The following is a 22277-nucleotide window of genomic DNA, read 5'->3' as shown; positions in this document are numbered from 1 at the left end:
CCTTCGGTACAGCAGTCAGAATCACTATCGGCTCTCCCGTCTGGGAAGCTAAATTTTTTTTCCATTTCCTGGGTCTAGTCATTTATAGACGTTGGCCACTACTAAGGCTGGATGCAGTTGTCGCTTTATTATGGAGGCACCTAATAGGTGGGCCCCGATGCCTCCTGTGATGGAAAACACAATTTACATCCATGCCTTCTCCGGGATTCGAACCTGGGCCGGTACAGCAATCAGAGTCACTACCCACTTTCCCATCTTGGGCAGCTAAATACTTGTTTTCTCATTGGCGGGGTCTAGTCCGTTATAGGCGTTGGCCTCTACTAAGGCCGAAGGCAGTGGTCTTTTCGCTATGGACGCACCTAACACTAAGGTGGGTCACCGTTGCTTTCTATGAAGGGATGAACAAAATTACGTCCCTGCTGTATTCGGGATTCGAACCCGGTTCCTTCGGTACGTCAGTGAGACGCTATCCATTTGCTCATCTAGGTGGCACTTAACATTGTTATTCTATACTTTGAAATTTCAGGATTTGTTTAACAATCACCCATACTGTACCATTTCTTCGCTATTGTCCATCGGCTGTCACATAATATAATTTATAATTGTTTATTTGCATTTATATCTACATGTAACGAATTTAAATTGAGTCAGTTTCCAGTTCTGATCGAGAAGGCAGTATTACGGTAATGCTGCTAGCACCAAAAGAAAACTTTTGAATTAAAGAAAAGGAAAAAGATTAGGATGCTCAATACTTGTTATTGAGAACTTAAAATGGAATTAAAATTTTCCGCTATAATATCATTCTGGTACCACGCAACTCAGCTAATCAATTTTAGAATGCTTCTTATTAATGGGCATGCAGTTCTAAACTGAATACTTCATTGTATTGATGTGAGGCTACTTTTACAAGTATAACAATGTGCTGTTTGCAGTGATCATAGTGTCCTCGAACCATTATTCATGAGATTTATGCACATATTTATATATCAAAGTATGTACCGAGATAATTTTCTAGATTTATATATTCCATTCTTCAGGTACATGCAACTCCGAACTCGGCCTTTCGTCTGGAGAGATAGAAGATTCCATGTTCACATCTGAGGTCACGGAAGATTCAACACCCTCTGCTGGAAGATTGCGAAATGCTGAAGGTGCATGGTGCTTCAACAACGAATCCATTTCATCCCAAACCGCCATCCTTACAGTGAACTTAGGTCGACAAACATTCGTGACTGGATTCGCATCCCAAGGTCCTCCAGAAGGACTCAGACCGAAGAATTATAACCACGTGATTGGTTTCTCTGCCTCTTACAGCCTAAATGGAGAACAATGGAGTGAATTCAACGCTGGCAATCTAGTATGTAACCCAAATGCTTAATTTTCAAATGCATTTCGCATTAAAGTTCCGCAATACTAATCCTAACAATATATAAATACTTAAATTATTTTACCATGTCTCGAAACTGATGAAACTCTTTCCAGTTGATTTCTTTGACAATGTGATTTAATATATACTTAGCATTTTAAAAGTACTTTGCAATTTCCCTTGAAAGTTGAATTAGTGAATTTTTCATCACCAAATTGTGATTGGGTTTTCCTCTTCTCTTTTATATTATTTCCTGCAAATTATTCAAAAATTTCTTCAAAATGTAAATTATACTTCCTTTCAGTATTTTAGATTCTATAAAATCCTTCAATCATAGTTAATATTTCTAATTCCACTTCGCATTTTCCAGCAGTAATTGTTTTCAGCTCCCGTTATGAATTCAGGTTTCATTTTTTTTACTTCCTTGTGCGAAGTAAAGAAAGTATTGTAATCTCGAAAAATTCGGGTATAATATTTCAACAAAAACATGAATTTGACCTCTCTCGAATCTATTTTAATGATTTTTTTGAGTGATATTTGTAAGTACGGACAGAATAAAGAACTTTTTCTTCGAAAATGGATTCAGAAGAGATTTTTTTAGACGACTGTATGTACGTACGTAGGCATATATTTATCTCCCTCAACTGAAGAATAAGTAGACTTAGAGCGCTGAAATTTCGTTTGAAATTGCTATGATATGTAGTTGTGCACCTCTCTTTTTCGTTGCAATCGGATGCACCAAACGTTTATATATACACAGTTTATGTATGCATACTATATGCACCTACCCCCTTGCCTAGCTTGGGAAGATCTGTTTATTATTCTTATATGTTGATAAATTATGCCATTTTTGTTTTAAACGCGGTTCATTTATGTTGTTCTTATGTGTTGGTTAAAGTTTTCATGCCTTTAGTTTATCTGCATGCATTAGTTGTAGAATTATCAACAGTTTAAAAGTGTAAGTCGCGCTAAGCCTAAAGGGGCGAATATTTATTTGCATTTGAAACTCTTAGTAGTACAATAAATGAAGTCAGTTGGTGTACTAACTTCAGTGTCTTTCTGCCTAGTGGGACCACATTAATTGAAAACATTTTTTTAACTTTGTTTTAGGTTTTTCTGTATTTTACAATTTTTAATGAAAACGTTTTGAGTTTTTATGTATTTTGGCTTTCCGCGAACGGAATTGATTAAATGAGAAGTAATTTCTAATGAAATTTGAGGAACTAAGTTTAGAGGAAGTGGGAACAAAAAATGTGTATAATTAAATAGGCCCTACAAGGAAGTTATGTTCAATAGATAGCACTAAGTTTTATGATAATACGTTTATGCAGTCCGAAATTGTGCGTTTGCATAAGTTAAATTTTGTTATTGATTGCTACTATATCTATTGTCGCGTGCGTACGAGTTCGCAACAGATTAAAAGCACAAGTCCGATAAAAGGGTTGATAAATTTATTCTTATCAAAAGAAATATAACAGAACGCTGGAATTTTTCTCAGAGATATTTGCACAAGTGTTCACACTATCGCGCAATGTGATCAGTAGTTATACTTCAAACTACTAATAACGTTAAAATACAACGCAATGCAAAGAAAAAGAGAAAGCTAATTCAGATATCTCAGTTCGCTCGGAACCCAAATCGCAACAACAGTAATTAAGCAACTGAGATGAGAATCAACTCCAACTTCTGTTGTTTGCCCAGATTAGCGTGAAAAGTTCATGCTGTGTTCCGGGCTGTCGGAACTTCGTGTGCCGTAGAAGTGCGCTTCAAGTAGAATGAATGCAGTACACTAAGTTCAGGAGGGGGACAAGATAAAAGATGGTGAAGGGGCGTGACCAGTTTTTCACTTGGACATGGCTATGACATCACATCGGACAGCTGAGATGCTCTCTCTCTGGCTTTTTATAGCTTTCAATCTATCGCGAGAAACTTTTAGTAATTTCTGCTTCTCGAGATTTCTGGAAAGCAAAAAGAGTGGAATTGCGCAATTTACTATATAGCTGTAACCTGCCTTCGAGAATATTCTCGAGAAAACCGTTAAAAGTGTGTTCTAGAATGTTCTCGCTCCTTCTATGACATGTCGCCAATTTTGTCGCCAAATATCTCCAAATGGGTGATTTGTGCCATATCTGGCAATCCTGCCTTACCTTGCCAATTTCTGGTAACCATAATCCCACTTTGCGGAGAAGCTATCTCACCGCGTAGTCGCTGGACATTTCGCAAAACACATAATTCACGCATAATTTTATTTACAAATATTCTTTAAATTACAAAAGCATCACGTTTAATATTTACATGTCAAAGTGAATATTAATAATTCTATTCTACTGAAATGCATTAAATCATTAAAGCATGAAAGGTATTTATATTAACAATAGGTGCAAATTACTAATAAATGAAATATTGCTTTATTTACAGTTCTTCGACAATGCTGATAAAAACGCCACAAGAGATGTTATTAACTATCACGTGAGCAGCAGCATAGAGTTAACTCAATATGTGAAAATAAATGTTACCATGCTCATCTCTGGTGCCACAGACATCTGCCTGAGATTTGAGTTTTATGGCTGTGGTACAGGTAATTATTTAAACTTTCGTGTGCATAAAGTAAGTGAACAACGTTTCGAAACTTCGCATGTTTTGAAGCGTTGCAGAATAATATTGAACAATATATTTAAATAAAATTATTCGACTATATATTTATATGATTAAAATTTAAAGTGAAGTAGATAGAACAAACGATAAAAGACCTATGTGGTAAAAAATGTGGCGCATTGTGGTGCAAAATTAGGCATTAAAGCAACCACCTTGGCCAATATGACGATCTTTTCAGATGGAAAGGTAAAAATTACTTACCGGGTGCAAATTCTCCATTTTTTTATGACTCATGTTTTAAAAAACATCTCCAAACTATCGATAATTATCGCAAGTTGACAACCATTATCAACATATCAAAAGAAAGCACTAAAAAATATTCGGAAAATTCTTCTCTATTTTTAGCGCCGTTCATTTTCCCCATGTACACAGCAATCTGTGTTCGCTTAAAAAAGTCAGAGGATTTCACAAACTCGGGCATTGCATACCGGCTGCCTACTAAACTCATCTTATCATTGTTCCCTTAAATGATTTTTCTGCAAAATGTGGTATTCCTGCAAACCTTTTATAGCAGTTTCTTTCCATTAATTCCACAAGCGATATTTTAAGATTGAGTTAAAGGCCAAAAAATACCACATTTTGTCTATAAAGCCATTGGAACTAGGAGTACAACAAAAGGAACACATATGAAAATGGCGACGTTACTTGACTGAAAGATTGCTATGTGTGTTGGTTGACTGAAGAGTGTATGGGTGCATGGTTGCCAGAGTTTGGCACAAAACTGCCACATTCAGAGTTATGCATATTTATTTGGTAGTACATAATTGTTTCTTAAGCTAAGTGTAGGTGATTTGTACTTCGAAATTCTTTGTTATCTTCCTTTATAATTACATTATTAAGAAAGATAAAGTGATTGATTAAGTACTTCATGGAACACCCTTCAACAACACTTACTACTAATAATGATCCCAGAATTAGTATATAACCAAAAGATCAAAGAATCAACATTGCTTCTATGCAGTAAACTGTGATTAAGCAACCCCCAAATATCTCGTAAGCATCAATTTAATGCAAACTCTCTGGAAGTTAAAATATCCAACAATTTATCTTCAATTGTGTAGAAAAGAATTACTCATTTCTCAGGATCTGAAAATTACACAGGTACAATTATAGAGTTCTATTTGAGTGATATCAACGTCCTTTACACCCTATTATACTGACAAAGAATTATCGCACCGTATGAAATATGAGGATGTCTAAGAAAGACTTTAAATAAGCTTTTAATTAAATCTTGAAGTGAACAGAAAGCCCAAATTGTGCGTGCAGAAAAATCCACCACTTACAGATATTTAAAATAAGAAAGTTGAACTTTCAAATTAAAGGTATCATAGTCGAAGACTATAAAAATTAGCCTACTTAAGCTGGCTCAAACTTTTAATGGCATGTATTGATGGCGGCTATCAAAATGGTTGAAGCCTAAATATTCATTCGCAGAGCTGGGTGATAGAACTAAACTACAGGCGTCGCTAAAAAAACCAAGAGCATCAAACCTATCTAAACCATTCAAACCCTTTACTTAAATACATTTAAGCAAATTTGCATAGTGAAGAGCTATGGAAAGGAGAAATTATAGTAAATGTTTAAATCATAATAGTTAATCAATGAACATATAATATTTTATACTATTACCTGTCAATGCATATTATCAGGTATTATGAGATAGTTGATGCAACTCTTAAGCAATTTTTAAAACTCCCGCGCAGTCATCGCAAGTCTTATCTGTTTGGAAGATTCCAATTACTGATACTATCTTATTTTATTAATTCGTTTTTATTTTCATTATTAAAATATAAAATATTCTATATATCGTTGAATAGACTGAAAATAAAAAAAAAATTAGAAATTCATCTATTTATATGTTTTGTTGTTGTAAGTCGGTCTTTTTATTTTAGACATTCAGCCTGTCACTAATGTAAAGGCCATGACAACATCCAAAGGTCAGATAGAAGTGAGTTGGAAAGAACCTACTGCTGATACTTCTCTGGAAGAAGGCGTTCTTAGCACCGGTATCTTGAAACCAAATGGTTACCTAGTATTCTACCAATCAGTGGAATCACGAAGTCCACTTTCGTCATTGAACAACCAACCAGAAGATTTGCAAAGCTTTCTCAGTACAATGACAACAGACAGGACACTTTCTTTAGAAGATGTCCGTCTGGGCGCTACCTACCACATAATATTACGATGCATCGTTAAGGATTTCAAGATAGATTGTGGCTGGAGGAATATTGAAGCCTGTAAGTTGGTGTTTTCCTTTCCTTATAATCTTCTACACACAATGAACTGCAAAGCTTTAGCAATAATTACATTCTTTATCAGAAAAATTCCAGGACAAAGGTCATAAAAAATAGAAAATTTCATTTACCAAGTAACGATCCTAGCTGCTATCAAAGTAGCCCCCCTTGGCTATCTATACACAACTGCCAGCGTTTCTGGAGGTCTTGTAAGCAAGCACTGAAGTCTTCAACTTCGATGCTTGCAAGCTCATTTTTCACAGCCCGTTGGATTGTCTGCAATAATCTTGATGAAGCTTTCCTTTCAGTTACCTTTCCACTCACGAAAACAAGAAAAAATCACTATAATCTTGTCACAAATGTGGGATCACGTCTTGGCTTTACCCAATGGTCTAGCAGAAATTCTTCGTCTTTCCTCTTTCTGTTCATCTGCAAATGAGTGAGGGATGATACTTGCATTAAGATTCTTTTTCCCTAAATCTTGGCGTAAAATCTTATGACACACATCACGATTCAAATTCAGTTCTTCTGATATCATGCACACAGTTACACGACGGTCTTCTTGCAATAACCATCTTACACGCTCCACGTTTGCATCGGTATGTGCTATATCAGGTGACCAGCTCTGGGATCGCCTGCACTGAATTTCTGCCTTCACGAAACCTTTTGTGCCACTCGAACACACTATTTCTTGAAAGTGACTTGCCTGCATATGCTTGCTTAATCATGCTCCACGTTTCACTAGGGGTTTTCCCTAGTTTAACGCAGAACGTAATGTTCACTCTTTGCTCACAATCAGCATCCATTGTGTCACCTTAACGAATGCGACAACAATCCGAACAGTGTGTTGCTAAGCGCAGCCCTGCCACCTAGTAAGTTTGCTGTTTTAAAGAATGAGCTTTTGTGGAAGCAAGCGATTATATGAAATTATACAGACTTAGAAGGACGGAGTATTGAAGGTTCAAAATTTTTCTTTAAATTTCTACGAATGTAGTCCTAAAACTTTGTAGACGCATTATGTAGGGAACTTTCTGAAATTACCTGTTGGATCACGTATGTGTCAGCTATAAGAGCATTTTGAATTCTGGATAATATACTTGCAAAACATTGTGAAAAGTATGCAGACATTAATTAGAAAAAGTGTCAAATGAAGCTGAAAATTCAATAAACATAAGTACTGAGTATTTTATTCTGATCTACAGGGAATGTTAAACAGTTAAGACATAATTGAAAATTGAAATTAGAGAATGTCTTAAAGAAAACTTTCATTTTAAAAACTTTTGCGTAAACAAAGCTTTTATAAAATAACATTTTTCTCCTAAACTACGAGAGAGATACATAATATATGGCATTAGAAACATATATTATAAAGTCTATAATAGTGCATCTATTTATTAAAATATCGACTAGATATATCATAAATCAAATGAATTTGAAATTACACCAATCAGAAAATGTTATTTAAAAACTTATGAGGATATAAATTACTAAAAATTATGTAAATGACTGTAACGTATATTTGTGTAACTGGAAGCACACTTGACGCGTATTATTCGGGAGGTTTAGAGTTCGAATCATGGCAAGGCCATTGCATGTTTTTCACGTCTCTAGCATAAAAAAACCTAATGACTCTACATGACTTTCAATCTTGATCTTTCGATTAGTTAACTAAGAATTAATTAGGCTTAACATTAATTAGACTTAAATCTTTCAATTACTTAACTAACATGCTGTTTTAATTTGAAAGATAAACTAGTGATTTTTTAAAAATTTTAAATGGCAGTACATCCTACTAGAATGCCAAATATCCCGGTAGCTTAACGTAATACACTGACTACCAATAAGTATTTGGACACCTGTGATAGAAAAGGAAAACTAACTTAATTCAAAATCAATAGTTGGTAGAGCCTCCACGAGAGGTATTTACAGCGTGGACTCTCCGGGGCATACTTTCCACAAGTCTTTGTATGACAGCTAGTGGTATTTTTTTCCACTCTGCTTGGAGAAGACATAGAAGTTCCTTCACCGATTTTGTACGGGTAGTGCACCCCTGAATTCGGCGATGCAACTCGTCCCAGTGGTTCTCGATAGGGTTCAGGTCTGGACTCTGGGCAGACCAGTCCATTCGATGAACTCAATTGGCACCATACTAAGCATTGGTTAACGTCGAAACATGACAACTGGTATTGTCGTCCTGAAAGTAACAGGGGTCCAACCCGTAAAACTGCCACAACGTAGAAAGCACATTGTCATCCAAAATAGTGCAGTAGGCATCGGAGTTGAGCTTGCCATGAATGGGGACCAAGGGTCCCAGCCCATACCAGGAGAAACACCCCCAGACCATAATTCCACTTTCGCCGAACTTGACTGTTGGCACAATGCATTCTGGCAGGAGACGTTCTCCAGGTAGAAGCCAGACCCAGACCCTGCCATCCGAACGGTAAAGGGTGAACCTTGATTCGTCACTCCAAAGAACTCGTTTCCACTGATCTACGGTCCAATTTTGATGTGCTTTGCACCACATTAACCGAGCAGCGCGGTTGCACTTTGTGATCAAAGGCTTATGGGCAGCAGCACGACCATGAAAACCAAGCAGATGTGTCACGGACCTTCCTTACGGATGGTATTCATTGAAACAATACTCCCGGATGCCTGTTGAAACTCCTCGCGGATGAGGGCTATCGGTTGGGTGCCGTTCTTCCGAATTTCTCTGAACAGCACTCGTCGGTCTTTATCCCCCAGTTTCGTTGGTCTGCCGACTCGGGGCACATTCCGACAATCATCCCTCACCTTCTACTTCTTAATCACATAGGCCACTGTCGATATTGGGTACTTCAGATCGCTAGATATGTCCCTTAAGGATCGGCCACATTTGTGATACCCGATAATTATACCTTTCTCGAAATCAGAGAGCTCCGAACTGCGAGGCATCTTGCATGCCACTAAAGCCGATGCTGTTTCCTACACGATATATACAGGCGGAGTCCGTGGCGTACCTTGGGACCGCAGATATCGTCATTTGCATAGATGTCCAAATACTTATTGGTAGTCAGTGTAGATACAAAATGGGAACAGTAAGCTATTAACATACCTAATTACAAAATTATTTTCTCTACTATAAGGGTTAGTAGATTAATCATAAGATGTTTCAAATACCACATAGTAAGCTTAGTAATTTTGTTATAGAACTTTTGAATAAGAATAATTTCGTTATAGATCGGTTAAGATGCCTCAGAATGATTATGAGAAAGGCAAAAACATCCCTGACGAAAACTTCGAGGAGAAAACAACGCAAGGTGAAAACATCATTGTACAAAACACCATGGGATAAATGAGAGCAATCTGAAATTGCATGCAAGCAAAGTGAAAGCAAGGTAAAGCAAATACTGGAGTAAAAAATAAAGCATCTAAAAATTATTGCATGATAATAATATTGGAGACATGCATTTTCAGGCTTTAAAAATTGTAGATGCACATTCGCATAATCATTTGAGAGCGCAGGAAGGAACGAGAAATACTTGTACTCTTACATCTTTTAATTAATTAATACATTTTTACTGAAACATTAAGAAGGAAACTTGAGTACTCAAAAGCTGAAAATGAGTAGAAAATTAATGCTACATATAGCAGTTAACAGAATTTTTTAATTTGATAATGAATTAAACAAGTTTAATGCAAGTAATCACATAAGTCACTCTTCTTCCTTTTTCTAATCTTTTTATACTAATTTTTTATAAAAAGTTGCCAAAAAAAAAAAAAAAAAACGTTATAAAAGAGATTAATTAATTAATGAGCTTTATCAGTTAACTATATAAATTTAAAATTCTTTTAAATGCTATAACTAACACTATTTTTCTACTCATTTTCAGTTTTCGAATGCTTAAATTCCTTTCTTAAGCAAAAATTTATTATTATTAAAAAGTATGAAATATAAAAGTAAAAATATTCTTCATTCTTTCTTGCACTCACAAATCATTATGCTAATACGCGAATTTTTAAAGTCTAAAACGCACGTCTGCAATGTTATCGTTATGCGATTATTTGTGGATGCTTTATTTCTTACCACGATATTTTCAAAAACGAATTTTTAAAACTGCGATGTTTTGCATCATGATGTTTTAGAAGTGCAATGTTTTCTTCTTGCTGTCTTCTTTCTCACGATATTTTGTATGATGACGTTTTCGCCTTGTGTTGTTTTCTCCCCGACGTTTCTGTCCGAGACGTATTTCCCTCGATGTTTTCGGCGGACGCCATACCATACAGTCAACATGTGTAAAGATGTCTGCGAGTTATTTAAGAAGACATTCTTCTTTCGATAATTATTAAAAGTTGACTTTGCAGATGGATGGCATTTTGACGAGTAACGATGGCCATATGAGGTATCAGCTTCTGAACGCCCTTAACCAGGACATCTTCAAAAATTTCTATCTGTTGGAGCGAAATCCATAAGCCTGAAATAATACTTCAGCTCGCTTCAATGCCAACGCTACGATACGATGATTTTGACCGACTTCCAACCCTCTTACGCCTGACAGCGGCCGAGCGGTTAAGACGCTGAATATTGGTAGTTCCAACCTGGGTTTAATTCCAGGTGAATGGGTTGGCCGCATGGACGTTTTCGTTGTTTTACCCACGTGTAGCGTGTATACGAGCCAGTTTTCTTAAGTTCTCTCCGAAGGCATCCCTCCTCTTTAGCAGATAGCCATTGCGTGCTTTGCCATAAATAAATAGACCAAACCAAAAGAAACCAACCCACCTATGGCTCGTTGAGTGATACTTTCTTTTAAATTAAGTTGATTCGATGTACAGAGATGAAGACAGATGAAACAAACTGCTTCTTGAGCGACAAGGGTATAAAAACAGAGATTTCCCCCATTTAAAAAACAAAATCCGTTTTTTACGATTTTCTCATTGACATCAATTTTGAAGTCGTGTGCTAATTTGCATTTACTCAGAGTTATCTTTTGGCAGTTCAATAATATACATATTACTCAAATGTTTTGAATAAAGTTGTTTAATCATCCCTTCAGTTTTGTTGAGTATATAGTGTTCTTCTATTTGTTTCCAGATCCACCATGCCCGGAAGGCTGGACTGGTGGAAACGAATACCATTGCTTTCTATATATTACTCCAGTTACAACATACTCTGAAGCAAGAGACACATGTGCCAAACAGGATACAGATCAAGAACTTGGTAAATTAGGAACACTAGTTGACGACGACGAAAAAGATTTTCTTACTTCTCGAATACTTCCCGAATATGATGTCCGACAACTCTGGTTCGTTAAAAAGGGATGTGATGAACAGGGTAAAGCGTTTGAATGTTTATTTAATTTTAGAAATTATTTTCTGTTTCTATAAATAAAAAATAATGAAGTTTAATTAAATAATCTGTGAGCTTGATGACTACAACGGTGGTAAGTTTAAGTATGACAAAAGAAAGTGTTAAATTTATATAAAAGACATTAACTGTAATTGAAAAATTTTAGTAAGATTAACTAAACTGACAGGAAACAAAATCTCAACACCAAGAAGAAGTTGAGCGAGATAAATAAAACTTATAATTATAATAAATAAAACAAATTATAAAGTCACAACACAGAAATAAAACTAATAGCATCAAGCTAAATATGAAGATCAGGTTGCCATTAAAAAAGCATGGAGTATTTAGAATAGAAGAGAAACACGCTAATGTGACAATCAAAATCGTAAAAACAACCTTGTATTTAGCGTAAGTATATTGAAACACTCAATCGATTTCGAGGGCAGCTAAAGGTCCCTCCTCATCAGGAGAAAGAAATACCAAGAAAGAAGAAAATAAAGGGGAAGGAGTCTCAGAAACACGTGGTCCTTATCAGCACTGCACGTGGTTATAACTGGATGTTTACTCAGAGTTGCACTGGCCGCCTACTTTTACTGAGCCAGGCTATCTGATCAAGCATAAAGGACAAGAAAAATAGTTCAAAATAGGGAGCGAGGGGCAAATGCATCAGATTTTGAGCGTGAAGATGCATTTGTCCCTCGCTCCCTATTTTTAACTTCGCTAATTTTTCTTGTCCTTTATGCTTGATCAGATAGCCTGGCTCAGTAAAAGTAGGCGGCCAGTGCAACTCTGATTAAAAATCCAGTTATAACCACGTGCAGTGATGATAAGGACCACGTGTTTCTGAGACTCCTTCCCCTTTATTTTCTTCTTTCTCCTGATGAGGAGGGACCTTTAGCTGCCCTCGAAATCGATTGAGTGTTTCAATATACTTAAGTTAAATACAAGGTTGTTTTTACGATTTTGATCATGGAGTATTTGTCAGAGAAGCCATTTTTACGTCGTTTTTAACTTTTAGTATGTCATTTTTAGCTTTTTTAAATGCTGTAATTTTATATGACATTAAAAGCCCTTTTTAATTTTAAATGCCTCGAAGTGTCTGCAGTTCGCGCATCGATTTTATCATGCTTGGAACTTTGGAAATGTTTTGCTGCACTTCATTTTATTAACCTGCATTTCTCACCATGGCTGTTCCTTAGTAGCCCTCTGAGTTGGGGAGAATGTAAGGTTTTTTCCTCCTCTCTTGGAGTAGTTTGAGGTATTTTCGGAGTTCGGATCCCGGTGAGCGCATTTTTCATTTCGCCTGCTTCGACAGACCTAGGTTAGGTCAACTGATTAAGGGAAAGCAACTTCAGAGCTATCTGCCTACGTGAGAGATATCTTTGTAAATGACTTTTAAGAAAAACTAGCTGCTATACGGCTATACGCGTTACATATGGGGAAAATCACACGAAAATTCACATGTATCCAGTCTGTTTGCCTGGATCCGAACCTGTGTCGAACTACTACAGCAACTTTACAGCTTAGCCGCTGGGCTTCACAAACTATATGATAATTTAAATTTAACATTATTAACATAATTAATTAATTCTTACAATATTATAATAATAATTAATTTTAATTAATATTAATAACATAATTTAAAAATCAACTCTATTATACTATTAACACAATTAATTAATTAAATTTTATTAGTGCTATTAACGTAATTAATTATTAACATAACTAATAACATAATTAATTAAATTTTATCTGATAATTTTAACTGAGCCTTGTTAATTGTTTCCTTGTTTTACGAATTTTCCTTCTTGGAAATTGAAAAAGAAAAATCACTTTTTTTTGAGGAAAAGGTTAAAATTAATAACAAAATATATTAAACATCAGATGTAAATATATGTATTGGTTTCAATAATATTCGAATTATACACAATGTACTCTCCTATCTGCGTATACATTTTACGTTATAAACATAAGTCAAAAGTTTCCTAAATCATATTATGATGAAACCATTTGGGTGGAAAATACGCTCGGGAGAGGAGCATATGCTTCAGTGTGGGAAATAAATAATATTTTCATTAGACTCAAGAAGTTTCAACACATATCTTTGCGCTCGCGTATCTGGACTCTAGGCGAAAGTATGATTAAATTTTCCGGAAAAAACATATTAACAAAGCGTGTTATCTGTCACATGCTTCTGGATATATCAATATCAAATATCTCCAGGCAGACTGTTCACTTCATATCACTACTTCATGTGATACGAATCACTTTTAGAGATTGAGATTGTAGGGGAGGAAAATTAAATTTCATTATAATCTAAAACTGACAGCTTGATTATGTTGTCAGGTGCTAAAATTCATGATTTTGAGCCTTTCTACAAAACCTGGTAAATGAACTGACTACATTCCAAATCAAATTATATTTAATAATCTAACGACATTGAGTGGAAAATTGGCCTTTTAACAAAATTTGTTTCATTATAGACTAAAGGAAATTTTGAAATTAAAAGTCTTAAAAGAGAACATTTCTTAAAGTTTTATATAAGTTCTATAGTCTTATGTTATCGTTACTGTTTCTTAGTGAAGTTCTTAGTTCTTTTCTCAGTGAAGTTCTGTCTTAAATAATGTGCTTCATTTCAGAGGAAAGATCATAATTTAAATAATATGCTTTCAACGGTTAAGTGGGATGCAATTAATTACTTCTTCTTTAATTTCTCGTCTTTTTGAATTTTTGTGCCCATAATTTATATTACAATTAAATGCCATATTTTAATATGTTGTGTCATAGAAGTATCAGCAGTTCTGCTATTGATGCTTGTAGGTTTCTTGGGCGGAATTGTATTTTACAGCGAAAAGCTCTGTAAGAATGGCATGTTACTGGAAGATTTTTCTCAATTCTTAAACTGTATTAGAGCCAAACCGTGTTATAGTAGTTCAGTGTTAGATGACAGCTGACGCTTATGTATTGATTTAAGACAGAATAAAAGCCTAATACTTCTGTACCTGGAGAAGCCTTAAATAAAATCTTGCTTGTTTTTGTTGAAGTTGCTTCTGATTTTATCTGCTTTTTAGTTTAGTGTCTTTTGCAAGCTGACAGACGATGAGGCCTTATTAATTAATATCATATTTGGTAAATGATTTAAAAAGCATAGCGAAGTCTAGAACGTAGGCGAAAAGTTCTCCAGAAAATTTCAGTATTGTATGGTTAAGAAAGCAGCATGCTAGAAATATTGTGTATTTTTTGCTAAGCATTATATTGAACACACAGTTTCACAGCTTGTGGGCTATGACTAGATACAGCTCAGTTGTAATAAAACCATCCACAAAGTAATGTTTTGGTAACTAGTAAAAAGTTTGTTAACTGAGATACTGCAGTTCAGTTTTCTAGAGTTACATCATCTGAGGATTTCAGCTTTAGTTTTAGTCAATGATTGGGTCTCAGTAGTAGCTGAGTTGAAGACCGCTGAATATCGAGATCGATTCCAGGCGAACTAGATGGCTGCATGCTTGGTCTTTGTGTTTTTCCGCATGTGTAACGTAAATGCGAGCTTCCTGTAGAAAGTCACCCAAAAGTCATCCACCCTTTAAGCAGATAGCAGGTAGTGTGTTTTTGCCTTATCCAGTTAAACCAGTCAATGAATATATTGCTTTATTTAGATTATGACTAAGTAAGGGCCTATATGCCTAAGGAAAAGGATGTCTTCGTGGAGCACTTTCTAAGGCTATCCAGTTCATGGGTATTTGGTTTGGTTTGGTTTATTTGATTATGGCATAACACTCGAGGGGTATCTGCCTTAAAGGGAGATGCCTTCGTGGGCTTAAAGGGAGATGCTTTTCTAAAAGAAATTGTCTCTTATACACGTTGCACATGGGGAAAATCACGAAAACGCCCATGCAGCCAACCCGTTGGCCTGGAATCAAACCCAGGTCAGAACTACCAGTGTTCAGTGATTTTGCCGCTTGACCGCTAGCAGGCTCTCTTGGGTATTTGAACCCGGATTGAAATTTCAGTGTTGAGCTGTTTTAACACAAAATATTGGTGGGCAAGTCAACGAACATACTATTGTTAAATTTTTAGCTTAGTAAGGTTTCCGCTGTCTTGATAGATTATTTATAAAATTCGATGATCTTCAACTTTTGTCTTAATGAAATTTTTAACGTTATTACGATATCATATAAATACATATATTAATCATTTCATTTTAAATCAACACTTGTATAAGAATATGGTTCGATGCGGCATATTACTAATTCTACTTTTATCTTAATATTTTTTCTGTATTGAACAAGAGAATTTTTCATTTTGATCTAATGTTTAAAAGGGATTTCAAACGTATTGTCGTAAATTTTCACGAACAGAGTATTTTACATTAGAACGGCAATGAATTCATTCTTCAGATATTTTATATGATGAAGTTCATATTATATGGTCAAATGACTATTCGAAACCACCTGTTTGCAATGTTTGAGGATCTTAAGATGTTTATTCATGTTTAGCTGAGGATTTCAAAGTGCAGTTTTCTCAAAGAGTACTCTAATTTCAATGAGATTTAACTTTGTTTGTGTGGGAAAGTTTGTTTCCTCTTCGGTAATCTTTCACTTTACCTTTAGTCAAACTTTCTTATATATCGGCAATTTTTAGCCCAAAAAGGTGTTATACCAGAAAGATTATTAGTCTCGAAACGCCAGTTTGCGGCGAACCACTGTAAATGATTGCATCACTTTTCAAATTGTTGATACCAAATATTATCGGCCTGAATTATATTTAAAGAAATTAAATAATGAAGAGTCTGCATGAATGTATGCATGTTTTCGCATTGTGAAAAAACAACGATACCTAGAGCCATCAAATTTTGAATAACGTAGTCCTCCACCCGAATACGGGAACCTGGAAGCCTGAATCTTGAGTTTCGAATTTCTTTTATCCTCTAATTCAAATTTTTAAACTTTAACGAATTTTTGATTAAGTATCTTAACGATTTCAAAGCGAGCAATGGCAACACACTGTGGGGAATAAAATATTTTTATCTTCAGCGCGCGAGACTGTCTGTCGGAAATTTTAAGGGTATGATGTTTATAAATATTTTTAACCCAAAGAGGCGTTAGTCTAAAGGCTCTCGAAAGCTATATGTATGTGTAAATGGAAGAAAGAAAAAAAGAAAAAGAAAAAAAAAAAAAAAAAAACCCGCCCCTTTTACTTTTTTACTAAAAAGACGGAAGGAAAAGCAAAAGCAAAAGTTTATTCTATAAGTCATGCCGGTCATGATTCTTCTTCTCAGTTTAAACTACGCTGCTTTCCCTGGCAGCTGCATATAGATCTGGACTGAGCGAGTACATGACGAAACGAGGTATAAAAGAAAGCTAAAAAATATGAAATCTTAAATGAAATCTCACACTAGTTATAGAAAATACTGTTATCTCTACATATAATAAAAGAAAGGGTCTGTGTACCTTTTGTTCGTGCTGTGCGTAAGTTAATAGACCCAGGGCTACGAAATTTGGTATATACATGCATCTAGACAAGAGCCAGTGTACCTCGAAGAGAGTTTTTCAAAATTCGAATCAGTTTTTTTTATTTTATCTTTTCGATTTTATCGCATCCTTTTGAATAGTTCCATTCTTTTAGAAATGTGGTTTTGGCAACAGTTTTTCATTTAATTGTATACTGGCCCGCTGAATGTTGAAAATCAGCAGTGTTGCCAATAATAAAGGAATTTACAATAAATGAATAGAAAACTACAACGTATTTTTAAGAATTCAATCAGTTACTGGTATTTTATCAATAAGTAGAACCACGAGAAGGCCAAAATTTATGTTATTTTTAAACTGAATACAATAAAATAAATTTGAACGCATCAAAACTCTGTTGAAGTACAGCTAGTTGAAGATAGTATTAATGCTGTTGGTTACTTTTCTAAGTATGAATCTAATTATACTCACAATATAGTATTTGAGCAAATTTAAAGTATTTACTAAGCAGTAAATTCTACATAATGAATCATAAATCATATCGGTTTTATATCGAAGGTGTAAACAGCCTCATTAAGACATTTTCATCCTGTTTCAACATAGGGCTTCAAAACCAAAGTTGAGCCATAGTTTTAAAAGCTACTTATCTTTCAAATTACGGGTATCCAACCTAATGCTCTCAGGAGTTAATACCTAACGTTAAAATGAACGGAAGAGTAAGTGCATGAGATGTTGAATATTTAAACGAGAAATGTGTGAAATCATCAGGTTATATCGATGCAGGAACGTGAAAAGTCTGCGAAGCCCTAGCCGAGATTTGAATTCCTGAGTACGCGCCGAGCGTGCTTCCAATTACATCAACGATGGCATGTGGAAAGGAGGGAGAAAATGCTTTATGTACGCCACCTTTTAAAAGGCGATTGGGATTAGGGAAACTATTTGCCAAATCCTGGTGATGGCGAATTATCATCGACCAACATTTAGTTCGGGAGCCACTTGCAGAGTCGTTTTAGAATTTTTCAAAAGCAATAAATCCGAAATTCCCTCACCGGAATTCGATCTCCGGTCGTGCCGAGTGCGTTTCGAGAGTGCTTCTAGTTACACTACCAAGGCATGTGGAAAGGATGGAGATATAAACATTATATATGATTGTACCTTATAAACAAATACATTCTTTTGAAAAAAAAAAAAAAAAAAAATCGAAGCACCAAGAAGGACTTTTGCGATCGTGACGAAATGTGGTATGCAAAAACATCTTGATCGAACATACAAATGAGTGTCAAGTAAAGTTTCAAGGCGAATGAACAGGAATTGCGATCATAACGCGCATTTCTAGTGCGCAGTTCGAAAAGTATAAAACCAGTAAATGACGCGCAAAATTTATCCATTTTTGTTGCTGCCATTGTAATTCCGTAAAGAAGCAACTAAAGATGACATTACAACGATATCGAAAACCTTACAGACAACTAAACGACTTCGAACGTGGTCGCATTGTAGGGTTGCGTGAAGCTGGGTGTTCATAGCGAGCAATAGGCCGCAACCTGCAGCGGACAGACACAGCTGTGCAAAGATGTTAGCAGCAGTGGTTGCTACAAGGAAACTGCCGACGAAATGAAGGCTATGAAAGGCAAAGGAGCACAAATGCGAGGCAAGATAGGATGACTGCCTTTGACCTCACAACATCGGCGGAGACATCCGGAGTAGTGTCGCCGCCGACCATCATGGCTGCCATCATGTTCAGCGATGAATCCCGCTTCATTCTTGTAGCAGATGACCACCGTGTTCGTGTCTGGAGAGGATGGGGCCAGCGGTACCAATCAGCCTTTGTTTTATAAAGGCATACAGCCATAACCCCTAGTGTAATGGGCCTGCGGGCCATTTGCATTACCCTTCATGGTACGTCATCCTGGGGCCATTTTCCAACAAGATAATGCCAAGCCACATACCGCTTGCATATCTCTGAACTGTCTCCGTGTGGCTGATACTTGGCCAGCAAGGTCACCAGAACTTTCACAAATCGAACATGTCTGGGACATGTAGGCCGCCAGATTCGGGCACCACAAAATATCGCAGATTTGGCGCGACAACTGATGAATGCCTGGCAGAATGTGTCGCAGGATGACATTAGGAACCTCTACCACTCCTTGCTTCGACGAATTCAAGCATGCATTGCTACCAGGCGCGGTTCGACCAGCTACTAATTTGAACGCTCAATGGGTGATTGTGAGCCGTGAACAAGTACCTTGATTTTTTAATCATTTTATTATCTGTGTATGAGCTATACACATACTAAATTTCATCAAAAACAACGATTTCCTTCATGGTGCTTCGATTTTTTTGCAAAAGAGTGTATATTACTTTACGAATATTGAATTATGTTTGATTCTTCAGTCATACTGTTTTGGTTTGGCTTCAACTGCGTCTTTTAAACTGACGTTAAGAGCGGGACATGGGGAAAAAATCAAGGAATTTAATAAATTTCTTTCACCATACCTTTCACATATCTTGTTAGAATACCCATGGAACATAAGACATTTACTCCAATATATCAGATTTGGAGATAAGATTCTATTAATTTCAAGAAATATTTCGCATATACACTCATGTCCATAAATTAAAGATAATGCAAAATCAGGCAAAGGAAGAGTTAGAAGCAAAACAAATTTGACTTGTTTGTAAAGCTTATTTATTAAACAAAAGGTAAAGAGCAAAAAAAGATGCTATATGTTTGATATTATTTAAAAAAATAGCGATTGTTTCTTCCTGGAGCAAATTAAAAAAAACCTATTTACAAAAAAAAAAAAAAAAAAACAATATTACATTGTATGTCTCCCAGACGACACAATACAGTCCGTACAACGCCTAGGCATGCTGAGTATCAAATTACCGATCTGATCTTGGGGGATATTACACCACTCAAAAAGCAATGCTCTCCGAAGTTCCGGTAGACATGTAGGAGGAGGTTGACCGGCTGCAACTCGTCGGCCACGCATGTCCCACACCTGCAGTACTGGATTCAAGTCCGGTGAGAATGCTGGCCAGTCCATACGGGTGATATCCTCCGATTGAAGGCATTCGCTTACGATTTTTGCTCGGTGAGGTCGGGCGTTGTGATTCATGAACACAAATTGTGCGCCCATGGTGTCCCGAAACAAACGCACATGTTATTCCAGAATGACGTCCCGATAGATTTGGCTTGTCATGGTTCCAATTTGAACATGCAAGTCCGTTCTGGAACCTAGAATAATTCCACCCCAAACGAGCACTCCTGCACCACCGTAACGGTATCGTTCAATGATGTTTTCTTGGTGGTAACGGGTACCTGGAGCTCTCCAGCTTCAGTCATATAGCTCCATATGACTGAAGAATCAGACTGCAAGCTAAACCTGAACTCGTCGGACAACATCACACAAGCCCACTGTTGCGGTGTCCACAATGCAGGGTCTCTACTCCAGGCTAACCGCAGGCGACAGTGAGTTGCAGTAAGTGGAACGCATATGACAGGTCTGCGAGCATATAGACCAATCTGCCTTAAGCGTCTGTACACGGTCTGCCTTGAAATTGTCTTACCAGTGGCTGAAGAGAGCTGGCGAGAGAGGTTTGAGGCTGTGCTCCGCCTGTTTCTTTTGGCAGTAACTGCCAAATACCGGTCCTCATTCGACGTTGTAACTCTGGGGCGACCTGTGCTGTAACGTCTACTCACATTACCATCATCTTGGAATCGTTGCCAAAGCCTGGAGATGACACTCTTGGCAATTCCAAGTTCGTCTGATACTTCCAGTTGGGTACGCCCACATTCCAGACGGCCGATAATTCTACCACGTAAAAAGTCAGCCAAATGCGTCCTTTGTGTCATAACTATTCGGTTATTGCACTGAAATTCTTATAAAGCGCGTGCGAACAATTTTACTACTTTGCTTGTATTCCTTATATATCACTCTCTTACACTCTCATCAATGTGACGTACCATCGGTGTCATCTGGTTACTTCCTGAAATTTGCATATGATTCTTGAAGATGTGTGTAGTGATTGTACAGGTGATATATTTATTTTAGAGTTCGATTTCCGCGTGACTCCGAATTATCCTTAATTTATGGACATGAGTGTATATGAGATAAAAGAGTCACTAATATCTTGAGTGAGGACTTTATTTATTTACATTCAAAGCATCGCAAGTTTTAAGGACTTTAGTTTAAATATTTCCTTGCATAAAGCTACAGTTTATCTTATTGTTACGAGCTTCAAGAACTACGGCTTGAAGATAATACAACAAGACAAAGATAATAAAATCTGATGATAATAGTGTAAGCTATTAGTTTATTTGGAAGGAGGAGATATAAAAAATGAGCAATGCCCTTCCCAGGACTCGAACCGGGGACCTCTCGAATACGCGTCGAGTATACTTCCAATTACACCACGAAGACAATCGAGAAGAAGGGAGAAAATACCTTATTTAAACCCCCTTTTAAAGAGCGAGTGGGGATGAGGGGACCCAACCGACAAATCCTGGTGGTAACGAATTATCGACCACTGACGCCATTTATAGAATCATTAGGTTTTTAATGCTGGTGACGTGAAAATGCGCAGTGCCCTCGCTGGACTCGAAACCTGAACATCGCGAATACGCATCTCGAATATTGATTTTTTTTTTCATTTTTTTACAAACTATGATAATATTTATTTTCAGAACTTGGAAAGTATATTCGATCTGAGGAAGAATGCTGTAGTCTGCTAAATGTCTTAGACGATGGCTCAATCCAAGAAACGAGTTGCGGAAGTGATGACTCACCCTCATCTGCAGTATGCTTATGGGATCATAAAGGTAAATAATTATTAATTCCCCGATTTAACTGTTTTCGAACTTATAGCCAGCATTTTTGCATTTCGTAAATTTTGATCAAATTACTTTTAATTTCTGAAACTTTGCATTTATGAAACTTATGAAAAAGAAAATAGCCAGCTCAAAAAAAGGAATAGTTGTAATGGAAGGGACAAAAATTGCAATGTACGTATTTTTAACAAATCATTTATTTTACAGATGACAGAAACAAAACAGGAAGTAAAATTTCAAAAAATAAAAGAAAGAAGTTTAAGAATGCATCACGTGCCTTTCATATAAGAAGGATATATTGAATTTAAATAATAACTTAATAATAAATTCGTAAAATATTAGACACAAACTAAGCACATAAATAAAACACAGTTCCTAGTCTTGGCAAAAAATGATTTCA

At 36.3% G+C, this 22277-nt stretch overlaps 1 protein-coding gene across 4 annotated transcripts in view; it reads left to right on the top strand.

Moving 5' to 3' along the window:
- LOC118197229 (uncharacterized) overlaps nt 1-22277 on the top strand; it is a 193136-nt gene that overhangs the window by 57463 nt on the left and 113396 nt on the right. For all 4 annotated transcript variants that reach the window (XR_015039711.1, XM_085811641.1, XM_085811640.1 and 1 more), the window contains exons 2-6: nt 1038-1357; nt 3785-3944; nt 5914-6258; nt 11324-11563; nt 21734-21868. Coding sequence is in view for 3 of the 4 variants with exons in the window: in XM_085811641.1 (XP_085667767.1) it covers nt 1038-1357; nt 3785-3944; nt 5914-6258; nt 11324-11563; nt 21734-21868 (1200 nt within the window). In the remaining variant the exon portion in view is untranslated. The remainder of the gene's footprint in view (nt 1-1037; nt 1358-3784; nt 3945-5913; nt 6259-11323; nt 11564-21733; nt 21869-22277) is intronic.

Source organism: Stegodyphus dumicola, chromosome 2 (assembly GCF_044657685.1).
Source record: "Stegodyphus dumicola isolate Sdum_Otavi_A_Nest chromosome 2, ASM4465768v1".
In the NCBI taxonomy this organism is placed as follows: Eukaryota; Metazoa; Arthropoda; class Arachnida; order Araneae; family Eresidae; genus Stegodyphus; species Stegodyphus dumicola.
Note: the sequence above shows the minus strand (reverse complement) of the source record. Positions and strands in the feature narration are given on the sequence as shown.